At 36.1% G+C, this 21,559-nt stretch overlaps 1 protein-coding gene and 1 non-coding gene across 8 annotated transcripts in view; one reads left to right on the top strand and one right to left on the bottom strand.

Annotated features, from left to right (window-relative positions):
* The window catches only part of LAMA2 (laminin subunit alpha 2), a 618,419-nt gene that overhangs the window by 531,435 nt on the left and 65,425 nt on the right, over window positions 1-21,559 (top strand). For all 7 annotated transcript variants that reach the window (XM_021936880.2, XM_021936881.2, XM_021936883.2 and 4 more), the window contains 4 exons: window positions 10,463-10,579; window positions 12,560-12,742; window positions 14,804-14,809; window positions 17,418-17,572. In XM_021936880.2, coding sequence (XP_021792572.2) covers window positions 10,463-10,579; window positions 12,560-12,742; window positions 14,804-14,809; window positions 17,418-17,572 — 461 coding nt within the window. The remainder of the gene's footprint in view (window positions 1-10,462; window positions 10,580-12,559; window positions 12,743-14,803; window positions 14,810-17,417; window positions 17,573-21,559) is intronic.
* On the bottom strand, window positions 8,696-8,803 carry LOC116275542. Its single transcript, XR_004184659.1, has one exon. It is a non-coding gene; the product is annotated as a U6 spliceosomal RNA (small nuclear RNA).

Raw genomic sequence — 21,559 nt, 5'->3', positions numbered from 1 at the left:
GTTTGAGATTTGAAGCCTGTCTACATTGCACTGATCAAATGTCTGTGAAGATAAAAAGTATTTTGTTGATGGATATGAGGCTTGGTACAAATTGATGACTGAAAGAGTGAGAAGATGAATTAGTACCACCAGGTGAATGAATACTACTTTGCAGATGGACAAGAAATTTTTTTAGGCTGGGCGCAGTGACTCATGCCCTGTATGTAATTCCAGCATTTTGGGAGGCCAAAGCAGGCAGATTGTTTGAACCCAGGAGTTCAAGAACAGCCTGGGCCACATGGTGAAACTCTGTGTATATAAAAAAATTAATAAAAAAAGAATCAAAACTTAGCTGGGCGTGGTGGTGCGCATCTGCAGTTCCAGCTACTCAGCTACTTGGGAAGCCGAAGTGGGAGGATAACTTGAGCCCAGGAGGCAGAGGTTGCAGTGAGCCAAGATCGCTCCATTGCACTCCAGCCTGGGTGAGAGAGTGAGAGCCTGTCTCAAATAATAATTAATTAATCAATAATAAAAATTAAAAAGAAATTTTTTTCAGTAAAATACCAACTTCAGGTTCTCATGGAATGTGTATAAGGCAAGGAAGAAGTAGAGCTTGGTTTATTAAAAGTTTGAGAATATTAAGATTTTTAAATTATACATCTTATTTTATATTGACTAACTTTTCAGTTTTATTTCCTTTTTCATTTATCCCTGGTTTTTGTCTTTGCCCAAGGTAAATAAATCACTTAATTACTTAGAAAAATAATAGGTAACATGTTGGCCAGGTGCAGTGGCTTGCACTTGTAATCCCAACACTTTGGGAGGCCGAGGTAGGCAGATCATCTGAGGTAAGGAGTTTGAGACCAGCCTGGCCATTGTGGTGAAACCCTGTCTCTACTAAAAATGCAAAAATTAGCCGGGCATGGTGGCGGGTGCCTGCAATCCCAGCTACTCGGGAGGCTGACATAGGAGAATTGCTTGAACCCAGGAGACGGAGGTTGCAGTGAGCCGAGATTGCACCAAGGCACTCCAGCCTGGGCAACAGAGAGAGACTCTGTCTTTAAAATAAAAAAAAAAAAATAGGTAACATATCTATAAAATAGATAACACAGGAAATAAAAAGAACTATTGTCTGGAGATCTGTGACAGCTCCCTTTGAAGGAGGTGGTTTGTCTCATAGCACTGTAGCCTGTGGTATATAATTACAGTTAACCCTTGAATAATGCGGGAGTTGGAGAGCATGGATCCACTGCACAGTTGAAAATCCATGTATAACATTAGACTCTTCATAAACTTGACTAAAAAAAAAATCTATTCCCAAGCCCAAGAATAATGAATCAGTGCGTTGCTTGACATATGGTGCTGTCCCACACAGAGAACAGTATGAAACATTATTCCAATCATTAAGTTTTATCAAACCAGTTGAAGCCTTGCTTCCATACTGTAGTCCTCCAAACACTCAGTCATACTGTTGAGACAAGTGAGTCATGAAGATTCTGAGATCATGGATGTAATACACTCGCAATTGCTAACCTGTTGAGATTCTGTGTTATTATTTTATATTTTTAAAATAAGAGAATAAACTGGAATATTGCAGTGCTGCTAAACCAAAGTAAGATATAGGAGTGCAATTGTGACTAAGGGATCCTTTTATTACTAAAGATATACTCCTTTTGAATTTGCATATTACCCTTTGCCTGAATCAGGCTTTCCATAGCAGGCATGTAAAAGACAAGCAAAATCTGCTCTATTGACAACAATTTTAGACTAAAAGGATGAAATTAAGCCTGGGTCCCCTGGCCTACTGTGGTCTGCAGAACAAAGCAGTCTTTTCCAGGTGAAATTGCCGATCCCTCATACAAAGTTTTGGTACCTCCTTTAGAGTGTGAATGGTGGAAATCAAAAAAATGAAACGAGGGTGGACTTCGATTAGGAGTAAAAATGAAAAGTGGCAAAATAGTGGCAAATATAGAGGGGCAGGTTCTATTGGAAAGATTATCCCTAAGAGTCAGTTGTAGCTTGTCATATCCAAACCCACCATGTGAGTAGAACATAAGAAACAAACATTCAGAACATTCCTGTATATCATCTCAGCAAGAGACAAAGGCCTGTGCGATAAAAACTGGACTTAGAGCTAAAAACTCATCTGGACTTTGTTGTGATTAAATCCAATCAGAGTCTGAGATTCTGTGGGGTTTTTTGCAAGTAAGTTAATTTAGACCAGAGATAAACAGAAATGCCTTCAAGAGACTTACGGATAACATAAAGGGATGGTCGGGCCTGTGAAACCAAAGAGTATTTGTCTTATTTAAAGGTATTCAAACTCAATTTTCTTGCTGGCCAAAAGAAAACAAGTCTGCAAGTCCACAGTCAGCATGTCCTAGAGGAGTCAAATGCGGCTGTTGATATCTGGTGGTTTTAGTTTTTCATTCCACTGGCTGCAGAGAGGACTCCCTTTTATCCCAATATCCTAAATATTTGCAGAACCTGCTGCCAGACAAATACACCTTCCCTCTTTTCCTGAGCCTCCTACTATGACCCCCTAGTGGGAGGAAGAGCATATGCAAGCATGGTGTTCATTGTGAGCAAGATCTAATTTTTTACTTTCAAATCAGAAGAGGGTTTCTCCATAACCTGACTTCCTGTGAAACAGTCATCTCTGAGGTTCCCATATGTGGTCACTCTAGTATGTATGCCTGTCTGTGAAGAATAAGTAATCAGATATAGAGCACATCCCAAACTTGTGACAGCTACTGGGGAAAGGGAACACAGGAGTAACAATCCTGAAAGAAGGCTAGAAGTATAAAGTTTCAGGAAATGATACCATTCCGAGTCATTGTCACCAAACTCAGTGATTGCCTGCATAATGCAGAGAATTGGAGGAATTTTTCTAAAAAGTACAAAGATTGGGTGTAGCAACCTTATCAAATCAATTTGCTGGAGATCTAGGAGAGGTGTCGCGGCTGTAGATTTCCACCTTCTGTCTCCTTCCTCACTCGGGTGCTCTTCTTTCCTACCCAGGTCCTGCAAAATCCTGCACTGGTCTTAGGTTGACTTATGCGGGATGGTTATCTTCGGCACCCCAAGTATTTTCTACTATGGCTAGCCAATTTTCCTAGGCACTATTTATTAAATAGGGAATCCTTTCCCCATTTCTTGTTTCCTTCCCAGGTTTGTCAAAGATCAGATGGCTGTAGATGTGTGGTATTATTCTGAGGACTCTGGTTCTGGTTCCATTGGTTCATATCTCTGTTTTGGTACCAGTACTCATGCTGTTTTGGTTACTGTAGCCTTTGTAGTATAGTTTGAAGTCAGGTAGCATGATGCTTCCAGCTTTGTTCTTTGGAGTAGGATTGTCTTGGAGATGTGGGCTCTTTTGGTTCCATATGAACTTTTGCTGCTTTTTCCAATTCTGTGAAGAACTCATTGGTAGCTTGATGGGATGGCATTGAATCTGATAACTCTAAGTAGTATGGCCATTTTCACTTATATTGATTCTTCCTATCCAGCGAGCATAGTATGTTCTTCCATTTGTTTGTGTCTCTTTTATTTCAATGAGCAGGGTTTGTAGTTCTCCTTGAAGAGGTCCTTTACATCCCTTGTGTTGGATTCCTAGGGTATTTTGTCTCCTCTTTGAAGCTAAATTAACAAAGTTCATTCATGATTTGGCTCTCTGTTTGTCTGTTACTGGTGTATACAAATGCTTGTGATTTTTGCACATTAATTTTGTATCCTGGAGACTTTGCTGAAGCTGCTTATCAGCTTAAGGAGATTTTGGGCTGAGACAATGGGGTTTTCGAATACAATCATGTCATCTGCAAACAGGGACAATTTGACTTCTTCTTTCCTAACTGAATACTCCTTGATTTCCCTTCTGCCTGATTGCCTCTAGCTAGAACTTCCAACACTATGTTGAATAGGAGTGGTGAGAGGTGCATCCCTGCTCCTGTGCCAGTTTTCAAATGGAATTTTCCCCGCTGCCCATTCAAAGGATATTGGCTGTGGGTTTGTCATAAATAGCTCTTATTATTTTGAGATACGCTCCATCAATAATTTTAATTTGTTGAGCTGCTTTTGAAGTATTAAGGGCTGTTGAATTTTGTCAAAAAGCCTTTTCTGCATCTATTGAGATAATCATGTGGTTCTTGTCTTGGTTCTGTTTATATGCTGGATTATGCCATTGATTTATGAATGTTGAACCAGCCTTGGCATCCCAGGGATGAAGCCTACTTGATCATGGTGGATAAGCTTTTTGATGTGCTGGGTTGAATCCAGTTTCCTTTACTCCTTATAATGGGTAAATTAATTCAAGATGGATTAGAGACTTAAATGTTACCTAATACCATAAAAAATCCTAGAGGAAAACTCCCCCTACGTAGGCACCATTCAGGACAGGGCATGGGCAAAGACTCTATACCCAAAACAATGCCAACGGCAGCAAAGCCAAAATTGACAAATGGATCTCATTAAACTAAAGAGCTTCTGCACAGCAAGAAACTACCATCAGAGGAACAGGCAACCTACAGAATGAAGAAAAATTTCGGCACTCCATCATCTGATGCAAAGGGCTAATATCCAGAACCTACAAAGAACCAAACAAATTCTATAAGAAAACAAACAACCCCATCAAAAAGTGCTGATATGAACAGATATTTCTCAAAAAGAAGATATCTATACAGCCAAATAGACATACAGGAAAAAATGCTCATCATCACTGGCCATCAGAGGTGTGCAAATCAAAAACTACAATGAGATACCATCTCACACCCATTAGAATGGCTATTCATTAAAAAGTCAGAACAAATAATAGGTGCTGGAGAGGATGTGGGAGAAATAGGAACACTTTACACTGTTGCGGGATTGTAAACTAGGTTCAACCATTATGGAAAACAATACATGCATTCCTCAAGGAGCTTCAGAACTAGATGGTACCATGATCCATTATCCCATTGCCGGGTATATACCCAAGCGATTATAAATCATCATGCTGCTATAAAGACATGCACACGATGTTTATTGCAGCACTATCATGATTGAAGCAAAGACTTGAATCAACCCAAATGTCCATCAGGCATGACTGATTAAGAAGAAAACGTGGGCACATATACACCCAATAATGAATACTTATACAGCATAAAAAGATGAGTTTGTGTCCTTTGTAGGGACATGGCTGTCCACTGCCTCTTTACAACCAATGCAATGGTAGAAAACTAAACACCCAGACAAGTTCCCTACCTCATAGGTGGAACTGAAATAAATGGTGATCACTGACTCCGGAAGGGGAACATCACACACCGGGCCGCATGGGAGGGGAGGGGGATTGCATTGGGAGTTATAATTTGATGTAAATGACTGAGTTGATGGGTGCTGATTTATTGATGGGTGCAGTACAGCAACATGTATAACAAGTATATGTATCAACCCAATGCAATACGTACCCCAGAACTTAAAGTATAATAATAATAATAATTAATTAATTAAAAAGAAAGAAAAGAAGCCAAAATCTGAACATAGTGGCTTACTTCAAATCCTAAGGTCCTTCTAAAGTCATCACATTTCCATGAATTTCACCCTTGTGAATGGCATTCTTCAGGCATTTATTTAGCCTCTGTTCATATTTTTAATAAAAAATGAAAAATCTCCCATTTTGAGAAACTCAAATTACTGGCACTCTGAATAGTCAAATTAGACGTTCCCATTAAAACTTATAGAAATCATCCTGATATTTAGTTTACTAACTGCCTATGGTAAATTCAGCACTTTTTCATGCATCTCCCAGTTTATTTCTCATATCAGTCACATGAAGGAAGATGTTATCTTTATTTGACACATGTAAAAGGGACAGAAATGACATTTGAACCCACATCCTCCAGCTCTGTGTCCTATAATAATTTCATTGTACCAGACTATATTTCAGAGAAATAATATGTAGCAGCTTTATTTTGAGATCGTACATAGTTAGTTCTAATATAACTAAGCCCTAATTTATATTTAGCATCATGTTAGAAACATGATAAACACAAGTAACTGCTCATTATTAATGCAAGTACTTTGCAAATCTGCCCTGCGATTTTATTCTGGATATATCTATTTTGTGCCATTTCAATGGGCATGTGACAAAGGAAAATTATACTGTCAGTGTGTTCCCAGTCAACCCTTGCTACTCTGCTTCTTCCATTCCCTCATTTTGAGTCCTGCCTTTGACAAACTAATTCTTGGACATTTTTCTTCTACTGTATGAGGAGGAGATGAGAAAGGGAGAGCCAGAATTAAAGAGGTATGTGTGTGGAGCCTTTGAGTTTTGGTGGATGTGATCTTTAGAGAGAAAATAGAGAGAATGACTAGGCTTCTGTTATTGGGTATGAGAGCTGAAGGAATAAGGAGAGGGAATCTAGAAAATGTAACTATGGATTATAAATTAGAACTTCTTCTCATTCTCCAGAAATCACTAGTAAAAAAATTCAGTTGGATTTTCTTTTAACTATCGATAAATCTGTTTCTTTACCCTTGTTACAATCGAAACTGAACCATAAGAGTTTTTTCTTACATTTTAGTTACAGATACATTATGCCTCCTCTGTCTTTTGGCTAAACTCAGCCTTGGAGTGCTTATTTTTCTAGGTTTTCCCCGCTATTATTTTGTAAGTTCCATTTTGAAATCTGCCATTCTTCTCTGAATAGCTTCTACTCATCTAATTCTATCACCAAAGCTACAAAATGTTTAGACGTAGTTCAAGAAATTCCAGAAACTACTTTAGAAAAAAGTGATCAGCGTAAGAAAGGGCAAATTAATAAGGATCAGAGTCAAGCAGCTGAAATATTTTTTAAAAATCAGAACAGGTTTGGAATATACACACTGTAACTTGCTAGTACAAAAAAAAATTGCAGAGAATCAAAATTAGTGCTTTGGAACTTGAGAGGCAGCAGTAAAAATATTCTTCAGGTCAGTCTTCTGAATAATTGGCCCAATTGTTCAGCCAGTATTTTGCTATCAGAATGCAGGAAGTGGTATAAACCCAGGGATGCCCTTCAAATTAATGCTCTTTTTCACCATATGTGAATATCTTGCTTGCCAGAACATTTGAATGCTCCATTATTTTAAAAATTAAATCCAATCAAGAAGCTAAGAAATGAAATTTCTACAGTTACATTTTCTAAAGTGTCGAAGACTTTTAAGCTAATATCAAAAGAGCAGCCCTTTATTCTCAAAGAATTTGTATAGATATCAAAGTCATAATCAGACTGGCTTTATTTCAGAGAATATGCTTTCGGTAGCCTATCCAAAGATTTCATTTTAGTATAAACAGTAAAAATAACAGAAGTATTGTAGGAAAGATTGACACAGGAGAAAATTCAATTACTTGGAAAGTGTATTTTGCGGGATTAGAATTGAAAATAATAATATATTAGTGACTGAAATAGACATATTGATGTTTTCGAGCCATGCTTTGCTGGAATATTTTACGCTTTGTTTTTCAGTGATGTCAGGTCTTTGGCTTGGAATTTAACAACAGACACTTTAAACAATGTTATGTGCTTATATTAGTATAATCTGTAGTATAACAGAGGTTTAAGGTGTCTGCCTATAAAACTCTTTATACGAAATGGAGTGGATCATTAATTAATATGCCCAGTATTCTTCTTCACATCCAGACACCATCTACCCACCTTTCCCTTTGCTATTCTTCACAGCTGCAGGTCAATAAAGATGCGGATAGTTCTTCAGCTGCCCGTGGCCTGCACAGCTCCTCTAATGAGCCGCATGCACAGCCTCTGAGAGGGGTGTGCACACAATCAAATCAAGACTGCTCTAGGTCTATTATATGGGGCGTATTCTCTCCCACTTGCCTTCTCTGGGTACCAGGAAAGTGATGAAAATCAGTCTTGGTGTTGGCAAATAACATGAAGATAGCAAATAACATTCTTCCCCAGTTAGGTGGTTTACCTTTTTTAAAAAATTGAAAAACAGAAATATATGCACACAGAAAGCAATTTAGCCAGCACAACCAGGTATAAAATGAGAAGTTTTAGTACATTGTCCCTCACGGCACTATTAACTGCCTCCTTCTTTCCCAGTTTCTGCTCACTATTAAGTACTGTAAAGGTTTTTGGCATGTTCTTCTCTACTCAGCTCCCACCAGCCCCTACCATCCCAAATGCTTGTATATGTGTCAGCGTATATATGGTGCATCTTGCTTATTTTCATGGAAAGGTCTTAAGATTTATTTCATGTCCACATCCACCTATCTACTTCTTTTTATAGATTGCACATGTACCATTGTATGAACGTGCTATGTTGATATAAACAGTACTTTAATCTTATTAGGGTATTTTCATTCCCCCCTCCTTTTTTTATTACAAAAGAAGAGCTAATGAGTATCCCCAAAGATAAATCTTTTACAGGTATATTGTAGGGTAAATTTCTGTCAGTAAAATTGCCAAACCAAATACATGTCTATTTAAAATTCTAATAAACTTATTAACTTGCTCTTCAAACAGTGGAATCAGTTTGCACTTCCACTAGCACTCTTGTGAGCACTTGGCATTATCATACATTTAATTTTCCCCAATCTCAAAAATAAGAAATGACATCTCATTGTTGCTTAGTTTTACAGTTCTTTATGATAATGTTGAGTGCTTTTTAAGAATTTCATAATTGATTATGTATGTTTATTTTATTGTGAAGTACCTATTCTTATATTTTCCTCATTATCCTTAAAAATATGGAACACTTTGCATATTTTCCTGCCACTTTTGCACATAGGCAATGCTAATCCACTCTGAATAATTACAATTTGGTTATATATGTTGCTTAGGTGAGGCTTCTCTGATTTCTGTAACTGTGACCAATTTTTTTAAGACAACAAAGGAGAAAATTAGAGGAAGACAAAGGAAAGGAAGAGGACAGGAAGAAAAGGTTGAGGGTGATGGTGGGAGGAGCATTACTACCCAAAATGCTCTACTGATCCCTGGTTTTGACTATCAATCCCTGGTAGAATGCAGTAGTTAGCATTGTTTATGGAATGAGACTAAGTGGATTTGAATACCACCACTGCCATTTATTAACCATGCAAGCTTAGGAAATTTACTCAAATTCTCTAAGTCTCAATTTCCTCATTTGTAAATTGGAGATAGTAACAGTATATACATCATCATATACATCATACATCAATGTTATTGTAAGGATTAAGTAAAACAACCCACTGAAACTGAAGAACACTAAATGGGTGTAACATATACACTCAATGCTTGCCAGGCATTGCTCTTACTAAATACTGGTCCATCCTATCCAGGAGGGACTAGAACAACTTCTCTTTCGTGGTCCTTTCTCAGTGGTCCTCCTTACTTGGGGCCTCTGTCTTGTATTTACATGTTGCATTTCTGTGGAGCTAATTTAAACAATTGGTATACAAGTCCCAAAATAATTTTTATGGCATAATAAACTATTAAAAATTTACCTAAGAAATGATCTGTTGTATCCAGTCAAGAGAGGTAAATAGTATGGTGGGAAGTATAGGATTTTTCATATTTTGTTTTTTCCATTTGAATTTTCACTAATAAATGATGTAAGAAAAAGAAGACAGGTGAACTCCATTTCAGTCTTAGGATATATTTGCAGTTTAATGCATACCTGAGCAAGATTTCTAAACTTATATCAACAGATTGGATCTTTATTTTCCTTCCCCTTAATGATTTCAAATTTTGCTCTTTATATTGTTGTACTCTAATTTAAACTGCTTAGTTACTATTACAATATAAATTAATCTAAAGTTTAGAGAATATTAAAAAGCTAGTGGAAAGAAGCTAGAAAACTTATATATGTAATGTTAAATTATCTCTAGCAAATGGCATTTTTGAATATTAAAGATAACATTGCTAAAGTAGCAAGAGAAAAAATTCTATATAAAGTTTATTGGACCCAATTTGTAAAAATATTGTTTACTTTATGAGAAAAATGACTATTATCAGATATGTGCTAAAAGTTGTTTTTCCATTTATTTAATTTGTATTTTAGTCCAAATAAATATTAATAAATATTATTATACTGAAGTTGGAGGATTCTGCTAAACAGTAGTATCTGAGATTTTGAAAATCTAATCCAATGATTTATTTTGGTAATAAAAGTTTTTAAATAAGTGGAATCAATGGGAGTGATAACAAGAGGGCATAATTACAAATGGAGTAAAAAACTAATTCTTTGGAGGTTTCTTCTCTATAGGAAGATATCAAATTAAGTCAGATAAAGATCAGATACCAAGAAGAAAATGTCAATGTTCAACATATAGAAGCATCCAATAATTCAATGATAATTAAAAACATGTATTTTTTTGTGATTGGAAATATATTTATGTATAGATGCCAATAAATACATTGTCTTGCTTTTAATTAATTTTATATTAAAATAACCTGAAATCGCACATCCAAGTATAAGCTCAGAGATGATAAAACTTAATCCTTTTTTTGTTGTTGTTTTCTATTCACAGAAAATGAAGACCATCTAAATGGCTTAAAAACCAGGATAGAAAATGCTGATGCTAGAAATGGGGATCTCTTGAGAGCTTTGAATGACACTTTGGGAAAGTTATCAGCTATTCCAAATGGTAAACATTCAGGACACTACCAACTGTGTTAGTTGACCTGAAATTTTGAAGACTGTTGTTAACTTTTACCAATTTTTTCTAAGATTATTCTGGTACTATTATCTGGAAATTAGATACTGGTTTTCTTACTTATGAATTCTTCTTTGTGAGAATGAGAAACTAAACCATACTTTGCATTATGGTATTTTTTATCTTTTATTGCCTTTAGCCAGTATCCTTAGGAATGTGTTACAGAAAGGAAGATATAGACATCTTATTATTATAAAACTCATTCTTCAGTATTGGCAGGGGATTGGTTCCAGGACCCCCCGACAGTTATCAAAATTCTTGAATACTCAAGTCCATTTTATAAGATGACATAGTATTTGCATACAACCTATGCATAGCCTCCCATATCCTTTAAATAATCCCTAGATTATTTATAATACCTAACATAATGTAAATGCTATGTAAGTTCTTACAGTGTATTGTTTAGGAAATAATGACAAGAAAAAAGTTTGTCCATGTTCAGTACAGACACAACCATTCTTTCCCCCTAAATATCCAAATATCCAACTATCCAAGGTTGGTTGAATTTACAGATACAGAACCCACTGACAAAGAGGGACAACTGTATTGTCTTCTGTGTTTCAGCCCAAGAAATCTTGTATTAGTGAGATAGAATAAATCACATAGACACTATTCTCTAAAATACTGATGTAGCACCACAAAGGCACAGTTTATTAAAGTACCTGAAGTAATAGGTGAGAGCCCACTGCATTCTCTCTTGATAAAGTTCAATTTCTTTAGCTATTCCAACTTTCTAAAACATTAGTGGCCAAACCATGTCTGTAATGTCTTCCTACCTATTAGAACTGCTGGAAACTTTTGAATGTTATTAGTTCCTGAAAGCACACATTATTTTAAAGATACTACTTTTACTATTTTTATACTGTTAAAGCATGATATAATAACTGCAAAGATTATAAACACTTATTGAGTACTTAATATACTTACGTTAAGTATGTATGTAATCCTCATACCAATGGGAACAAAAAAATTTGCTTCATTTGCTCACATCAATTGGTATGAGGATTACATACACTTAACATAAGCATATTGAATATAGATAACATAAGTATAGATAGTGCTATGGTAATAACACTATCTTAACATAAGTTAGCACTAACACTTAACATCAGTTAAGATAGTGTTATTATCCCCACTTTACAGGTAAGAAATAGACACAGCATACCATTTTGTTAAAACTGGCACATAGAAAACTTAAACCCCACAGTTTGATTTCAGAGCCTATGATCTTAACCACTAACCTATACACACTAGTAGTCATCTATAGGTACAATATACAAATTTGGATCAGGAGACACATGCACATATTTATACAACACAGTTAACATTAAAATCTAGTGGTTTTTACTTTTTTAACATTTAAAAACCTGAGTAACTTTTCAGATTCTTATGTCACTTCTTCCGTAGTAAGTACATAGAAAATTTCCAATGCTGAAAACAAATATAATGTTTTAAAACACAAATGCATGGCCTAACATACCTGACAATGTTTCTCTATCCTAAAATGAAAATACGTTAATTTCCCTCTAACCCCCACCCCAACCCCTGCCCCGCTTTGGAAATGCAGATTAAATCTTAAGCCTCATTTTCATGAAGCTCACGTGGATAAATTTATCTCGTTAATAAGTTCAGCAGCAAATCACAATATGACCTTAAAAAATGAACATTTAGAATAGTCACTTCACTACTTTAAGAGCTAATCAGGTATTCATAGCAAAAGTCCCTGAGAAAATTTAATTTAGCTAAAAAATTTGCTTCATTTGCTACACCTGAATGAGACAAAGTTCAGCCTTTTCTCTTTGTACATGTGTCCCTGAGATTAGCCAGCGGCAGCCTCACTTTGACAAGCATGGATTAAGCCACTAACTCCACACCCTTTGTTTTGTTTTTCATACCCTCATCTGCTGACAGACACAGCTGCTAAACTGCAAGCTGTCAAGGACAAAGCCAGACAAGCCAACGACACAGCTAAAGATGTTCTGGCACAGATTAAAGAGCTCCACCAGAACCTCGATGGCCTGAAGAAGAATTACGATAAACTAGCAGATAGCGTCGCCAAAACGAATGCTGTGGTTAAAGATCCCTCCAAGAACAGTAAGATCTCCTTTTTCACTGCGATGATGTCACTTATTTCCTCTCACTGTAAAAGTATCCCAGACTCGTAAATGCTCGAGTTGGAAAAGACCCTCACAGTGGTGTAGTCTGCCTTCCTTGTTTCATAGATTGGCCTCAGGAATCGAGTGTCATGCAGTTCCAAAGCTAGAATCCAAGTCTTCCAGCTCTGCCCCAGTGCTTTTGTCATCTGAATTTTTTCAATTCGAGAAGAGATTAGGAATTCTCAAGGTGTGCCTAACATTCGGCATAGAGATGCCAAACACTTTTTAATCCGTGTGTGTAATTAAAAATACAGTTGTACTTGGGTAATTATATCCTCAGAATTGGCGAAGTGTCATGGAACATAGAGGTTAAGGGGCACGTTCATTAGCAGACTTGTTAGAACAGGGTATGAAAATGATATCAAATTGAAATACATTAAAATTTGAAAATCTTGATATTTTATTATTTAGATTCCAGTTATTTCACATTTCCAGGAAAAAAAATAAAGCATTTATCTAGTTTCTAAAGACTATTCACATCTTTTATATATTGTATCAAATTATATTGACTTAAGGATTTACTGAGAAAACTTGAGAGAAAATATCGTAATTTATATTATTAGTTAAATATAGTCAAAATATTAAGATTTTTAAATGCATTTTTCCTTTTCTGTCAAATGATACAAAGCTATATTAGGCCAGGTACAGTGGCTAACACCTGTAATGTTTGCACTTTAGGAGTCTGAAGCGGGAGGATCACTTGAGCCTAGAAATTCGAGACCAGCCTGGGCATCATAGCAAGACCCCATCTTTACAAAAAATTTTAAAAATAGCCAGGCATGGTAGTGGCATTGCACCTGTAGTCCCAGCCACTTGGGAGTCTGAGGCTGGAGGATCCCTTGAACCCAGAAGGGTGAGGCTACAGTGAGCTGTGATCATGCCACTGCACTCCAGCCTGGGTGGCAGATTGAGATGCTGTCTCAAAAAAAAAAAAAGGGTTACCTTGGTACCCTTGTTACATGGTTTCACCAAAGGAGATGCTTGGGTAATCTGTGTGTTTCACTTTCAAGAGACAAGCCCTCTTTATATGCCAACATTTTTTGGGGGTGTCAAAGTATTTGGAGTATAAAAACAAAAGCACTGTAATTGGTATTATACGCCATACAATTCAAATGCTGTTTGAGTGGGGAATGGAGCCTGATTTCAGCATCCTAGCCTCAAATCAAATCCTATGGATGCTATGATATAACAGACATTATTAATATGACTTCTTCATAAGCAAGGAAGAGTACAAACACATATAACATAAACTTCAGAGCCAGGGAGAAAAAGGGGAGATAAAAACATTTTTAAAAATTTTTAATGTAAGCCCAGAAATGGCTTGCCTTGTAGTTCAAAGATTCCATAGTAACTTCTTATGATTTATGCCAAATCACAATATTCCCACTAAAAATGAATGAAAGCAAAATTTTAATCAAATATTACTATCTCTTCTGCTTATTTCATAATTTAAGATATATTTTTAACTTTCATTTTAAGTTCAGGGGTATAAGTGCAGGTTTGTTATATAGGTAAACCTGTGTCATAGGGGTTTGTTGTAAGGATTATTTATTTCATCACGCATGCATTAAGCCTAGTACCCATTAGTTATTTTTCCTGACCCTCTCCCTCATCCTGCGCGCCATCCTCCAAAAGAATTCCATTCCATTTTAGATTGATTCTCAACTAGTTGTGGCCTTTCATAATATCTCTGTTTTAATCCTATCCTCTATTATGAGAAATAGTTAATTATCTATAAATATTAATTAAATTGGGTCTGTTTTCATCTTACTAAAACGTGGAAATAATTTTTAAAATACAAAGAGTGGTCACTAAATTGCATATTCTGTGTACTTTTATTTGATAACATTTGTTTGAGTTAAAATGGGGTGCATTTATAATTAGTATCTGTTATGAAAAATACCATTTTTATAGTCACTACTTTATAATACTTATAGAAAATACTTCCTCATGAATTTTCTAATTTTTTTGTTTTGCTTCCATGTGAAATTGCCTGCAGAAATCAGTATGTATATGTTTATTTATATACCTTTTAGTGATGCTCATGCTTCACTGTCTGTTGCAAAAAGTTTCAACTTTGCATGTACTATATTTTGGTTTTGCTTTAAACATTGCATAGCTATTCTTTCCACTGTCACAGTATTAATGGTAGATATGTAAAAGGAATCTTCCTTTATAAAAAGGTCATATGTGGATAAAGGTGATATAAAATGTTTTTAATAGTGTTATAAAAAGTTTGATCAGGCGAAGTGGCTCATACTCTAACCCCAGAACTTTGGGAGGCCAAGGTGGGAGGATCACTTGAGGCCAGGAGTTTGAGACCAGCCTGGGAAACATAGCAAGACTCTATCTCTACAAAAAGGAAAAATGAGTGAAATATCTGTATGATAGTCACATAAAAGTGGAAAACTGAATTTCTCTATAGAATTAACTAGATTATGCTGCCTCTGATAATACAGATTCACCCCCTGACATACAAATGACTTATTTGCAAGAGGATTAAAATAGATTAGGTCTACATTGTTGTTGTTTTTATGCCCCAAAGCTCACTTTTCCTCTCCATGTAATTATTCTCAACTTCTGTAGAATTATATTTGGAGAAACACATAATAAAATTAGGTATTAACAAATGAGCAACTACTGGGATATCAAAATATTCTCTCTTAAACATCCCATAATTTAAATTGAAAGTCAAGATGAAACTGAAAAAAATAGCTACAAAAATAATAATAGCAAAATTTAATTTATCACTATTTGAAAAATACGACCAAGGGTGACCTCAGTGGAAAATGAGAGCAACTACATTACTAAACCATCACTGAAATAACAATTTTAAAGAATCAACTTTGGTGACTTAGAAAAAGCAGAGTTAACTTAAAGAATGAAAAAGATTGAAAAATTAATGAATTTGAAGACAGAAAATAATAGACCTGATAAATCTAAGAGGTGACTCCTTAGGAATATAGATTAAAAATTAAGTGATTGTCAGGTTTCATCAAGAAAAATAAAGGACAAATAGGCAAAGCTCTAAAAGAGGCATCACTAGACAAGGGAGGAAATTTAACGCGTAAGAGATTACTTGGCAAAACTTCAACTGCTCCAGAGGATAGAGGAAAAAGAGGGGAGAAGAGGAACTTCCAAGTTCCATTTTGAAACGTTTGGCAAAAACTTCTGAGAACTTGTGAATAAAAGGGTCTGTAATTTGCCTCAGTCTACGTAGCCTTTGTTTAACTACTTTTGCTCTTTCTCATTAATCTAAATCTAAATCATTTTGCTTCAGTTTTAGAATAATTTGTAGAATGTCAGAATAACAGTGGAGAATTAAAGGAAGGGCAAAATGAACAAATGGTTTATTAAAAGTATACAAAATAAAGGGATCACTGTGTTTATGCTATCTATTTGATGACATAACAAACACTTCTTTCCAGATAACACGCACTTCAGGAATAAAATACTGCGCTCAGTTCTTGATATAGCAAGCCCCAGCTATTCGTTAAAGTTAATAATAGACCTATGTTCTTTTTAAATGCCAGTAACAATATAAGTCATATTTATGAGTATGAGTTCAAAATACCTACTTCAAAACCGAATTTTAAAAAAATAATAATTTACTTCCCTTTGAGCCCATGTGATTCCTTCCTGAGGGTTGGTTCTCAGTGGTTGTATGTCAGCCACAGAGCAGATCATTCAGAGTCTAACATGGCATGTAGCCTTGAACCTTAAGCAGTTTCACTTTTTCATCAGAGTCACAATACAGAAAGCTGAACAATACACACTTAATCAGATAATAAATGACATAGTGTGGATGAGACTGCCAGCATCCCAGCAATAGAATAAGTGGTTTACCACGTGGCATAGGCCCTCCGTTGAAAAGCACATAATGAAAGTCTGTAGATCAGTGATGACCTCCAACTACTTTAGGGTTGAAACTTTTGAAATTGCCAATATGTAATCCATTTTTTTTTAACCTACAAAAACAGCTGTTTAATATGGGTCAACCTAATATATAACACAGGATAATCAACCGTTCTTCAAAATGAAATTGAACTGCACCATGAAAGATTTAATTAAATATAGGCCTTTAGTCTAAGGGTTTTTCAACATCAAAATGTTCTTCAAAAGACATTTTGATAGCTTCTCTCTTTAAGATGTGCAAAAAAAAAGACGGTGAGAAAAAGAAAGAAAACCAATTTTGTGTAAAAACCCTGATTTAAATACAGTTCTGGCTTGGACAGACTAGGTGACATTTTAAAGATGCTTTCATTTCCTTGCTTCTGTGACTAAAGTTCTATTCTGTAAAGGTTAACTTTTTGGCTGAAATTAGAAATTAAGCATTGAATTAAGTTCCTCATATTCTCTACCTTCAATGCTAATTTTTACCTTAATCACAAAGCAAAAGTGGTGGCGCTCTGTCCTAACATCTGCTCCCTTGGCCTGCTTGAGTCTCAACTAAAATATTCACATTTGCCATCACACATTTTGCTTTAGCTGTTATGGCCATGCTTTGTCGCGTTAATAAGATGAAATTGTTTGGTTAAGCATACTGCTATTCTAATTCTGTGTGTGCACGTGTGTGCATGCACATACGTGCACACTAATTTTGTTCTATGCAGTTGCCGACGCAGATGCCACTGTCAAAAATCTAGAACAGGAAGCTGACCGGCTAATAGATAAACTCAAACCCATCAAGGAACTTGAGGATAATCTAAAGAAAAACATCTCTGAGATAAAGGAATTGATAAACCAAGCCCGGAAACAAGCCAATTCTGTAAGTTCTTTTTATCGTCAGTATCAGTAATTGATTGTAATTGTTGGATTATTCCTAGAGGGAATGTCTTTCCCCAGGATTCCCCGATGAATGATCTTGGGTTCTTTTCCTTTAACCTGAAGCGATTTGGGGTAGGAGGAGTTGGAGTGGGGGAGAGGTTAGTTTTGTTTTGTTTGTAAATTGCAAAACACATTTCATGGAACAATAGTTACCACTTATTATTATAGAACTAAGAATTCTGGTATATTCTATTACTGTTTGCATAGAATAATACAAATAGCAAAAAAGAAAACCTTATTATTGTATAATAAAAAGCCATGGATGAGAGTACCTTCCTCTTGCGAAAAACAAACCCAAAAAAGGCCAACTAGTGAGGTTATGGCAGGAATGAAGGAACAATATATGAAATAAGAGCAAAAAGAAACAAACATTATACATATATATTCTTTTGTCTCATATAAACAACAATAAAAATGGCTTTGGTTATAATTTTTACATTTATTTTTTGTTTTGGAGTAGATAGGAAATAGCTGATTTGTCTCAAAAGTTTGCTCTTTATTTACCCAATTTGAAGTTTACTAGGATAGAGACAGAGCTTTCTAGAAGGTAGCGTGCTAATGAGCCAGGGCAGAGTTGTTAAGTGCCAACGTGAAACTTTAGTCAAAGGAAGGAAGGAAAGGGAGTGGAGGGGAGGGGAGAAAGAAAGAAAGAAAGGACAGTTTTCTTGTTTTCAGGCTTGAACTCAAACCTTGTTAGATACCTTAGTCTTCCATCTCAAAAATTCTGTTTTTTTAACAACTGTGGAGCTAGGACGATCAGAAAAGCCCTTTCTTAGTCCATCAATTTATATTGTTGTAGTATTTAAGAATATGATGCTCCAGTAACAGCATATTCTTTTTCCTCCTTATTCACATCTAACACTTCTAAACAATGCCAAGACAATAAGTTCAAGGTGAACATTGAAAAGGAATTCATGACTGCCTGAAAAAAACTTAGAAAACAACAAAAAGGGCCGGGGCGGTGGCTCATGCCTGTAATCCCAGCACTTTGGGAGGCCGAGGCAGGTGGATCACAAGGTCAGGAGATCAAGACCATCCTGGCTAACACAGTGAAACCCCGTCTCTACTAAAAATACAAAAAAATAGCCGGGCGTGGAGGTGGGTGCCTCTAGTCCCAGCTACTCGGGAGGCTGAGGCAGGAGAATGGCGTGAACCCGGGAGGCAGAGCTTGCAGTGAGCCGAGATCGCGCCACTGCACTCCAGCCTGGGAGACAGCAAGACTCCATCTCAAAAAAAAAAAAAAAAAAAAAAGAAAAAGAAAACAACAAAAAGATTAGTGAAGATGATGTTACATAAGACCAGAGTAATAAATCAGTGAAAGGATCTGAGAAAACATATATTCAACTAGAATATGAAAGCCAGGCAGTATCGTTGACAGGTGATCATTATGTATGTAAAGCAGAAGATTAAAAGAAACCAGATGTTACTTCAGGGTTTGAAGTTTTATCTAAGATTTAGCCAACATGGAAAAAACCTCTACTATGTTCAGTGTTACTTTCTGTAAGGTACACAAAGATGTATAAAGGAGTTCTTTCACTCACAAAGTTTATAAAATAGTAGGGAAAATAAGATATGTACACATACCTTGTCACATAATGCAGAATGTTCTACCACATTATAGAAGCCTTGAGAAGTGACATAAAAGTTCTAGAAGGAACAATCACTTCTAGTAGGGCCTGAAGATTTCCTGAAGGGAAGGATTTGAGCCAGGCATTGAGGTGGGATAGTGCTGGGGAGTTGGAGGTAGAGTCAGGGAACGGGGAGAGTATTCTGAAAAGAGGGAATGACTTAAAGGAAGGCAGAGGAAGAAGGAAGTTTTAGGGTCCGTTTAGGAAAAAGAAGTAGAGTTTGCCCAGAGTAATTGATAAAGGAAACACATAACCAGAAAGGCCAATAGAGGCCAGGTCTTGTCAGGCCTTCAATAATCAGTTAAGCAGTTTCATTTAACAACACTTGTACTTGGGATAAGCCTCACTGGAGAGGATAAGCTGAAAGCTTTGAGCATGGAACACAGTGTAATCAGAACTGTGCTTTTTAAATATAAATCCAGAAGCAATTTGTGGGGTAGATGAAAGAAAGAAGAATGAAGGACCCAACTATAGCTGTGGCAAGAGAAAAGAAGAACGTGATGTACCACTCTTATATTTTGCAGTGTTAACTTGGAAGAAGCAATAAGAGTAAATATTATTTTGGAATCTCACCTTTAGCCACATTTTCTGACTTAGTCATCAAGTAGATAAATCTAGACTTTTTTATTATTTCTTCATTGTAAAGATTTCTGAGTGCTTTTCCCCTCCTCACAAAAGGGTGAAATTTGGACATGTAAGCATATAAAACCTGTTTTAAAGTACAAAATAAAAGAAAGGTATAGGCTGGGCATGGTGGCTCATGCCTGTAATCCCAACACTTTGGGAGGCCAAGGCGGGCAGATTTCATGAACTCAGGAGTTTGGGACCAGCCTGGGCAGTGTCACAAAACCACATCTCTACAAAAAATTGAAAAATTACCTGGGCATGGTGGTGGATGCCTATAGTGCCAGCTACTTGGGGGGCTGAGGTGGGAGGATCACTTGCTCCGGAAGATGAGGTTGCAGTGAGCCATGTTCACACCATGGCACTCCAGCCTGGGTGACAAATAGAATCCCCGTCTCAAAAAAAAAAAAAGGAAAGAAAAGAAAAAAGAAAGGTACAAAAGTAATGTTAGAAAAAGTAATCATTGTCCATGCATTTCAAAGAAATTCCCAATCACTTTTGCAAATGGAACTACAACACAATGCCTTATTTTTTGTAAGACATTAGAAATATGCAAGTAGCCAATTTTTTTCCAAATGAGTTTTGTACTAAATGAATATTACATTTTCTGATTTGTAAATATGGATATCTGGATATGACCTTAACACATACTTGACATGACCAAAACATTAAAGACATTTATTTTAAAGTAGCTTTCTCTGGGTTTGTTGATTCTGAAATTGAGTGGCTGATACTCCTTTAAATGAATGACCTACTTACTGGAAGAAAAATACAGTGAAAATCCAATAGATATAATAACGGGATACTCAATAATGTTTGAGTTCATGATGATTAACTGGTAAATAATGTTGTATTATTGAAATGCCTTAAAGATACTTAATGCTTAGTGATTTTTGTTTAGAGGTCTTACTAAGGATCTGCATTAGAAATAACAATAATTGATAGAGCCAAACATTCTGAAAGGATGTTTGAATTTCAGAAATTTCTTTCCTCTTACAAGAGGGATATATCCCAAAGATTTCTTCTAGAGATATAGTATTTTGATTTACCTGATTTCTTCTAAAGATATAATATTTAGATTTACCTGTTTAAAGTTGGTTAAAAGAAATACCTATTATTGAAAATCAAAACACAAAGTATTCAAAAGGAAAAGACTGCTAGTTATGTACTGGTTGTCAACAGTTTGGGCTAAGTGAATGTTTCAGGTTCTGAGAGTATATTCAAAACCAGAAAACAGAGAGCAGACAGTCCAAGAGGATTTTCTACATGAATGTGTGAGAGCTGGACAATAGGTTACTGTCTAATCCACTTCGCGCTGCTGTGACAAAATACCACAGACTGGGTAATTTATAAAGAAAAGAAATTTATTCTCACAGTTCTGGAGACTGGGAAATCCAAGATCAAGGTGCTGGCAGATTAGGGACCTGTTTTTCTGCTTCCAAGATGGCACTTTGAATGCTGCATCCTCAGGAGAGAAGGAACATTGTGTCTTCACATGGCAGAAGAGCAAGAGAGAGAGAGAGCTCTCACCCCTGTTAGCCTTTTTAATAGTGACATCAATTCATTCATGAGGAGAGAGCCCTCATGACCAAAACACTTCCCAAAAGGGCCCCCTCCCAATACTGTTGCACTGAGGATTAAATTTCAAACACATGGATTTTGTTGGACACATTCAA

Source organism: Papio anubis, chromosome 6 (genome assembly GCF_008728515.1).
Source record: "Papio anubis isolate 15944 chromosome 6, Panubis1.0, whole genome shotgun sequence".
Classification (NCBI taxonomy): Eukaryota; Metazoa; Chordata; class Mammalia; order Primates; family Cercopithecidae; genus Papio; species Papio anubis.
The sequence above is the reverse complement of the archived record's forward strand: the minus strand, read 5'-3'. Positions and strand labels throughout refer to the sequence as shown.